Genomic DNA, 8,691 nt, shown 5'->3' on the forward strand with positions numbered 1-8,691 from the left:
TCATATCATGATACCATATCATATTAAATGTTGTGCTACTATGTGTCATGCATGCTAATAAATGAAGTCATCTATGATACTAACTTATGATACTATGCACTACAAATGTAGTATCATACCCTAGTATTATATGCATAATACTAGTATATCATACTTACCATTACAACCAGCCTTAGTCTGGGCACAAGGTTTTAGGTCCTTGATTTGACTAGCGAAATACTCCTACATGTGTTGTAGCCAAAGACCTAAATTTCTGTGTCTGACAGTGACTTGTATTCAGAGGAGTAAGTAACCAAGTCTCACAGAAGAAAGTAAGCAAGTGGAGAGAGGCGATAGTGATCTAAACGCTCTTATATTAATTTGTACAGTGGAGTTTTATGAGAGGTTTTTTCATCTCCTCAAGCTGTAACGCTTGATGTAATCTGTTATATGAATCAACACGAAGGTATCCCTGCCAGGACAGGCAACACGCTTCAATCTCTCGCTCCCAAATCTTCAACACAACTTACTAATAAAGATTAAATATATCTACGTACGTACGGTGGCTACGAACCCGTATTATTATTACAGCATTCATCTGTCAACGAAACCAAGTACGTACGTACTGTACTGTACTGTACTACTAAAAGCAGAATACATCGCAACCTACAGAGAAGAATCCTTGGGCGCTTCCCGATTCCGTGAGCAAGCGGAAAACGTCTCTCGCTTCTGGCGGCTGCAACCCTAGCCGCCGTCAGGAGAGTCCAATCTTCCAACGCCGTTCTCTGGCGACTCTCCTCCGTCAGCGATTTTAGATCCACGCGTATAGATCGTTTTTACTCTTTTGTAGTCTACTTCCTCCGTTCCGAATTACTTGTCGTAGGTATGGATGTATCTAGATGTATTTTAGTTCTAGATACATCCATTTCTGTGACAAGTAATTTGAAACGGAGGGAGTAGATTTTTAGATTGTTCATTGTCTTGGCTTCGGCGATGACGATGACAGCGCTGAATAAAGATTCTTCGGATCCTTCACTGACAAGGCCATCGGTCCTATGATTGGGGATGAATTTAGAAACCAGATTGTTCAAGTAAGGATGGCGTGGCGGCGGCGGCATCATCGTGGTGAACATGTGTCCTCGGACTCCGTCGTTGAGACGGCATTTGCTCCAGCGTCGGCGTGGAGCTTGGGAGTTAGCCCAGGAGCGGATGTAGATTGTGGTTTGCATCGACGACATCTGGAAGACAGAACATGTGCTGGGTTTGTGATTCGTGGATGGCAGGCATGGTTTCCTTTTTCGGCGTCTTAGTCGTGGTGGGGTGCTAGATCTGGAGTTCGATGGCGTGTGCGGGGTGTTGTCCCGGTCTGATTCGTTCAACGACAAGGGTTTCATTTTTGATGAGCCACCTTGGAGGTCCGCAAAGCTGCATATCAGCGGTGGAGCCGCGTCGAGCTCGAGTGAGGAGGTGATCCGTCATTCTTTTCTTCGATGGCTGCTATGATGGTGTCGGAGGCAGGTGACGGGTGTTGATGTCAAACTCAGAGATATTCTGTTATTTTTTCAGTTTTGTCATGTCAATTCTTGCGTGACTTGTACTTTAATCTTTATGATATATGAATGAGATACGTATTACCATGAAAGAAAAAGAATCCTTGGCGCCTCCTCCTCCAGCCGCGGCTTCTCCGCCTTCTCGTCGTCGTCGCCCGCCGCCAGCCTCCGACTCCTCGTCCTCCTCGGAGACATCATCACCGTACTCGTTACTCGTCGAAGGAATCCTCAACGCCGTCGCACCTGGCCCGTGACTCCGCCACGCGGGCGGCATCGTAGTCCGCAATCTCCTTTCACAGGACCTCGAGCGCTTGGGTCGTCGGGACCTCCGCGTCCGCCCGTAGCTCACGCAAGCGCTTGCGGAACTTGTCCATGCCGGATGATACGATGACGGCGGGGTCCATTTCGTGGGGGCCTGCAGGCGGCGTTGGTTGCTGGGAAAGAAAGTGTGGAGGTGAGCGGCGGCGGCAGGCGGCGTGGGGCTGCGCGCGCGCCTACGGTTTCGAATGTTGTTCGCCCTCCGCTCTCTCAGTACGTGGGGCTTTGTTATCTTTGCCGGGCTCGCGCTATTCTTTTTTTTTTTTGCGGCAACTACTGTTTCGTTTGTGACTGGGTCGTTGCTCAAAAAAAGAGAGAGTATACGACTGGGTCAAGACTTGGACTGAAGAATTGAACATTTTTAATGTTGTGAACTGAAAGAAGGATAACACTTCACCTTCGGTGCCATCTCCTACCTCGCCCATCCGTCTGATCCGCATCCAACGGAGACTTAGCTCGCCCATCCATCTAATAAGGGCATATACAATGATTGATAAGACAGTCTTATCTTACACCCATCATGCAATTAAGATATATGACAATAAAACATAACGTATAATGGGTTATATCTTAGTCTTATCAATGTTTCTAAATTTGTGGTGAGACAAACTGTGCTAAGAGATCATCTCTTGACTAAGATAAGACAAAACTCTTTTTCTATTTCTCTCTCCTCCACATCAGCAATGATAAGGCTAAGATATACCTATTGTACATGCCCTTACTGCTTGCTTCGTCAAGGAGCTACAGCTCACCGCTATCGTCCGCCCCCCAATCCAACGGCTCGCGATGCCCTGCCTGACCGCCCCCGCCTGTCACCATTTGAATCGCGAATGAAGAGTATCATAGCTTCCTTTTGCTTTTCAGTGCGCTTCTATTTGCCTTTTACCTAATAATGTAAGGCTAGAAGAAGCCTTAGGATCTGGGAGGAGAGACCATTATTATCTCAAGAATACATGGGTAAAAACCCTAAACGTCATTATCTTACCTCAAAATTTAGCAATTCGGTTTGGAGGACTAGCAGCTGGTCTGGCGATGGAGAAGGATTGAAGCTAGATGGCAGAGGGTGCTCCCGGGTTATCTTAGTTCCCAGTAACACAAATAGTAAAACGTTGTAGGGACTGGCTGTTTCTTTGATGAAAATCAAAGAACCAGAGTGTTCAACACAACACTAACGTAGTGCCAATAGCAACTCTGAAACGAAACACAGAACCGAGACGTGAAATGGCGTACATTCCTGCGCGTAAAACAAGAGCCGTATGCTGTTCCAATTACATCAAGAAATTTCCGCTAAATGTTTCTCTGCTTATTTCGCCTTTCTGGCGGCACATCACATTGCATTTTTCTTATCTCAAAACTACCATCATCATCATCATCAATCTCTCAAAACTTGGTTCATGCTACCAAAAATTAAACCACGTCCTCCGGAGAAACTCAGCCGTGTTGCTCATCAGTATCCAAAGCCTGGTCCATCATCAAAGCAAGCACGGATCAGCAACATGCTTCGTACAAGCAGTGTAACGTTTGTTCACATGCTAAAAAGGTTTGAAGCTTACCGGAGTTATCCATGGGGTTGGCGAGGGGCGCGGCCTCGGGCTCCTTGATCTCAACGACCACCACGTCCGACGTCAGGAAGGTCTTGGCCACCGACGCGGCATGCTCCAGGCAACATCTCACCACCTGCATCAATTATGCAGAGTTCATCGTCAGGAACAGAAAATGAGGATCATCTTCCATCTGTAGTTTTTTTTTTCAGCAGACAATACTGGGGGAAGAGAGGAACCATATAGCATTATCATGGTCTTTATTTCAACCATAGTTGCTTCCTTTTTCCCTCTCCCTTTATCTTTTCGCAGCTCCCCAGGTTCTTCTGGCTTTTTAATTTTTTTGCAATTGTACAAGATTAAAGCTAATATAGATTAGCTTTCATTATCCACATCGTTTCCTTTTGTCTTTCTTGGACTAGACTCTACAAGCTTACATCTGGACACTTTATTCCAAAGTAGTAACACTAAATCTCCCAAAAGAAAAAGGGTGGTTTTGCCCAGTTAAAAAAGCAAGATGCAACCCAACTATCAAGACTGCACTCTATCCATTTCAGAATGGTGCAAAGGATGACTGTGGGGGCGCCCGTAGGGCTACATACCTTAGTGGGGTCGATGATACCAGCAGCCATCAAGTCCTCGTACTGCCCAGTGGCAGCGTTGTAGCCGAACTTGAAGTTGTCGTTAGAAAGAACCTGGTACAGCAGCATTTTTCATGTTAGTAGGATACATGCAGGAAAATAACAACATTTATTTTTAGTAAACAAACTCTAACCTTCTCGGTAACAACACTGCCATTGACACCAGCATTCTTGGCGATCAATTTGAGTGGGTAGCACAGCGCCCTCCTCACTATCTCTGCTCCGACCTAGTAGAAAAGTTGGCATTACAGCATGTCAAACTTGAATGCTCAATGATTCAACATGATTGTTTGTGACCCACTTGCACCGGACTGCATTGTGTGCAAGTATTAGAAGCCTTGAGGAATTTCATTTGGTTTTTACCTTCTGCTCGTCGTTATCGAGGGTGTCCTTGATGGCATCAACCTTAGCAGCCAGCCTCAAAAGAGTGCACCCTCCACCAACAACAATACCTTCCTCAACAGCAGCCTGCGAAAAATAAGAAGCAATTCAGAATGCTGAAAGAATAATAAATAAACTAATGGGCTTAACTCTGCTTCTTTGATAAGCAGATACAAAGCTGACAGCTAAAATTATTTAAGGACACAACATTGTTTGACTTACCTTGGTTGCGTTTAGAGCATCCTCAACTCTCAACTTCTTCTCCTTAAGTTCAGTTTCTGTTTGTGCTCCCACCTACCAAGTCACAAGCCATGGGTTACTACAGTTAACATGCCATCCTTCCTTCCAACGGGGAATCAAGCAAAAGAGCAGCATGCCAAAAATAATAGTGTCCTCCATTAATACCTGAATAACAGCAACACCACCGGCGAGCTTTGCAATCCTCTCATTGAGTTTTTCCTTCTCGTAGTCTTGCTCTGCTGCCTGTGAGTCAGCAATAACCACTTAGAATCAGACTTAAGACTACAATGCTTTTTAAGTCTGGGATAAACAGAACAGCCACACACAGAGCTCAAACAAAGAAATTTATAACATGCGCCCAGGATGAAGCATGTAAACCAACCAAACTACTCCCTCCGTCCCATAATGTAAGACGCTTTTTGACACTAGTCTGGTATCAAAAAACGTCTTACATTATGGGACAGAGGGAGTACATTCTAATATGAAGAAATTTCCAATCTGCACACAGTACCAGGCATGATGAAATGGAGCCTTCTAGAACTCAGAAAATGACATACCTCAATGAGATTTTTGATCTGTGCAACCCTCTTAGTCACTTCTTCCTGGGTGCTGCCATCACCAACAATTGTTGTGGACTCCTTTGTAAGGACAACCTTTGCAGCCGTTCCTAGAACTGTGTTATCTGCCTTGTCAAGTGTGAGTCCAACCTCGTCTCTGATTACAGTTCCTGCGAAAAAATGCACGTCATGAACAAGAAGCATTGGTGATCATGGAAACATTCATTTGAGATGTATTTTCGCCTCACCTCCGGTGAGGATGGCAATGTCGTCCAGGTACTGGGTCTTGCGCTCTCCAAAACCAGGGGCTTTGATAGCGCAAATTTTCAAAGAACCTCTGAGCTTGTTGACAACAAGGGTTGCAAGAGCCTCCTGCTCAATATCCTCAGCAATGATCAGGATTGGGTATTGACCCCTGATGGCTTCCTCCAGAACATTGATAAGATCCCGTGCATTGGTGATTTTCTTGTCAACCAAAAGCAGCTGAAGAAAGAAGATCAGAACACATTAATAATCTGAAACTGAACCATAAAGACAGTAAGCAGTAGCAAAAACAAACTGATAGATGCTCAGATTACAGCTTACCTTGCAGTTCTCGTACTCGGTGGTCATTTTCTCGCTGTCAGTGACGAAATAAGGAGAGATATAACCACGCTCAAACTGCATTCCCTCCACAACATAAAGATTGTTCTCGGAACTCCTCCCCTCTTCAAGGGTAACCACTCCCTTCCGTCCGACCTTGCTCATAGCCTCTGCTATCATGTTACCGATTTCGTAGTTGTTGCCAGCACTGACCGCAGCAACATCGGCAAGCTCACTGTCTTCAACCTGCAGCAAGAACATGCATTTGTAAATAGAACTAATAGGCATATTACATATACCAGCCATTTCACTCAAGTTGGGCATCAGTTAAATACAATTAAGGGCCAGATTGCCAAAACTAGGAACACTTTGACAGCATAATAGCCTAATGATTAGTTTTACCTCCTTTGACATCTTCTTAAGTTCAAGGACTAGTGCTTTCGCTGTTTTCTCAATACCACGAGTAATTTGAACAGGGTTAGCACCAGCTGCAATAACCTGAATAGTAACAGACACATTTTTAGGTTTTACAGAACAGTAACACCACACACAAATCACATGTAACAATAAATTTCTTCTAGTGGCATACCTTAACACCCTCAGCAATGAGCCCCTGAGCAAGAACGACAGAAGTAGTTGTCCCGTCTCCAGCTAAATCGTTGGTCTTCGCTGCAGCTTGCCTAACCAACTTAGCTCCAATATTTTCAACAGGATCCTCCAGCTCAACCTGCAGTGCAACAATTGTTACTTGAATATTCAGCTGGGGCATTAAACTAAAATCATGAGCATGCTCGTATTGCCAGAAAGTAATTACACTAGATCCATGTATATACGAATACAACATGCAAACTCATGTGCTTTGAGTGACAAAAAATATGTGCATGATTACTAAAAGCAATCTTCTCAGTACTAGAAGTGTAGCAGAAAAACTGGCCGATTGACTCATCACATGGTAATATGCAACATACCTCTCTTGCAACTGTAACACCATCATTGACAATCTTAGGGGAGCCGTACTTGCTCTCCAAAACAACATTCCTTCCCTTTGGTCCCAAGGTAACTCCAACAAGATCTGCAAGCTTGTTGACTCCAACCTACGATATGGAAACAACTACTCAGTGTTTGTTGAAGACTCACCAGGCACCTTCACGTAGTGAGAAAACAAAATATTATGTATAAGATATGTGAAGCTCACCTGGAGCTTCTTGGTGGCTGAGCCATCCTTGTTGAAGTAGAGCTCCTTGGCGGCTTTTACCCTGAAGTTGCATTTCCTCTGAAGGCGCACATGTCGTGGCCTGTCGGCAAGGGAGATAGATGACAGTGAAAATGGCTTCTTGTCTGATACAATGCCAGATGGAGCTGCCATGAGCCCAACGGTAGAAGTGGCACCAAATGGTGAAGCCATGTTTTCCTGTGAAGCAATGATAATATCAGAATGACAGAACAATATATATACTACAACATATACAAATCTATGAATATGGAGATCTTGTAATCACAAGGACACACAAGCAAGCTTCACTCCAGATAAAGGCAGTGGAGGCAAAGGCACTAAATCAAAATAGACACCTTATTTGTTTGTGTCCTACAGATGTACACCGAAACAAGAATGTGAATTAGCAAGGTGTTCCATGTATTGGTTGAAAACAGAATTTTATTAGTGTCCTCAAATTATGCAGAAACAGCAGTTGACCACTCTACTACTCTGTGTTCTAGAAACAACAAGTACGGCCAACCAATGACAACAATATTGGGGATTTAAAATTAGCTAGTCAGTGTGCAAGCAAACTGCAATTCTCATCGCAAAATTGAACGGCAGATGTAGCTCCTGCTCTGGCCACCCGAATAAGAGCACCACAAAACCCAAACAGGCACACGGCCGACAGAGCGCGAGCCCTGAACCGCCTGCAGAGCACACACCCCATAGAGAAGCAATTCGCAGCGGCTACACCACTTCCCAATGGCACACCGTAACACCGTTCTGCGCCAATGTACCCTTCACAGCGGGCTATGCATGAAGCCGGAGGCCCAGCGAGCCTCCCGAGCGCCGACAGCCCGCGGCATCTGGGAGGAATTGCTCTAATCCCACTGCCAGCAAACATCAGTACCTGGCTAAGGCATAAAACATCCCAGACCCAAGACCGCACGCCCGCCGAATTGGCCGGCAAAACCTACCGGAAACCCCTCCCCGCGCCCTAATTCACACGGAGACCTGTGCCAAAACACGGCGCGACCTGCCCATCTAATCCTCGGACCGCCACGCCCGAACGCGACGGCCCGGCGGCTGAATTCAGCGGGCGAGGAGCCGGGAGGGGAGAAGGGAAGGGGATAGGGGTGGGGGCGGTAGCTTACCTTGGCGGACCGGCGGAGGAGCTAGGCGGGCGGAGAGGATAAGGCTGCGGCCTCGGGAGGGCAGGGGCGCTGCGGGTGCGGGTGAGGGGTTTGCTTTGGGTTGGGGGGAGGTGGAGGAAGGGGATGAGGTAGCTCTTAAATACACGCCAGGGTTTTACAGAGGGGATTGGTTGGTGGCGTCTTCCGCTCCCACCCTTGCGTAAGTGCGTATTTCCGGTGACAGTAATAACATTTGTACAGGGACCCTTTCGTTATTAGCAGGATACAAATCTCGGTCTCTGTGCTAAGACCCCAAACTGACCCGGGCGACGGCTAGGCGGTGTCCGGTCATAAAAACCCGACCAAGTCGGGCTCCTCAAACCGACCGCGCACGTTCGGGCTGACCGGCCCTCCTCAAACCCAGACCAAATCTAGGGCGAGTTTGTGGAGGTCTGGACGCGTCAGCTCGGCGCACCATGGCCCGCACAGACCCCACTCCATCTCCACTTAAAATCCCCATCTGGAGCAAAACCTAACTTCATTTCATTCTCTGCTTCGCTCTCCATCGCTT

The 8,691-nt window shown here is 46.3% G+C and overlaps 1 protein-coding gene across 1 annotated transcript; it reads right to left on the reverse strand.

Moving 5' to 3' along the window:
* Positions 1-3,059: 3,059 nt before the first annotated feature.
* Positions 3,060-8,270, reverse strand: LOC125519678 (ruBisCO large subunit-binding protein subunit beta, chloroplastic). The gene is made up of 15 exons (XM_048684408.1): positions 8,142-8,270; positions 6,985-7,200; positions 6,758-6,883; positions 6,379-6,516; positions 6,192-6,287; positions 5,793-6,035; positions 5,456-5,690; positions 5,208-5,377; positions 4,816-4,893; positions 4,633-4,704; positions 4,393-4,497; positions 4,164-4,256; positions 3,991-4,083; positions 3,401-3,524; positions 3,060-3,308 (listed from the first exon to the last, which is right to left on the reverse strand). Exons 2-15 carry the CDS (start codon positions 7,192-7,194, stop codon positions 3,295-3,297), a joined length of 1,797 nt encoding a protein of 598 aa, XP_048540365.1. The 5' UTR covers positions 7,195-7,200; positions 8,142-8,270; the 3' UTR covers positions 3,060-3,294.
* Between the last annotated feature and the right edge of the window lie 421 nt (positions 8,271-8,691).

Source organism: Triticum urartu, chromosome 7, assembly GCF_003073215.2.
Source record: "Triticum urartu cultivar G1812 chromosome 7, Tu2.1, whole genome shotgun sequence".
Classification (NCBI taxonomy): domain Eukaryota; kingdom Viridiplantae; phylum Streptophyta; class Magnoliopsida; order Poales; family Poaceae; genus Triticum; species Triticum urartu.

Bases quoted from the DNA above. Each gene is read 5' to 3' on its own strand.
- LOC125519678 (XM_048684408.1), bottom strand. From the start codon at position 7,194: ATGGCTTCACCATTTGGTGCCACTTCTACCGTTGGGCTCATGGCAGCT. The intron at 6,288-6,378 runs GTATGCCACTAG...GTTACTATTCAG, and splicing joins TCATTGCTGAGGGTGTTAAG to GTTATTGCAGCTGGTGCTAA. The intron at 4,257-4,392 runs GTAAAAACCAAA...CTTTTCTACTAG, and splicing joins TCGATAACGACGAGCAGAAG to GTCGGAGCAGAGATAGTGAG.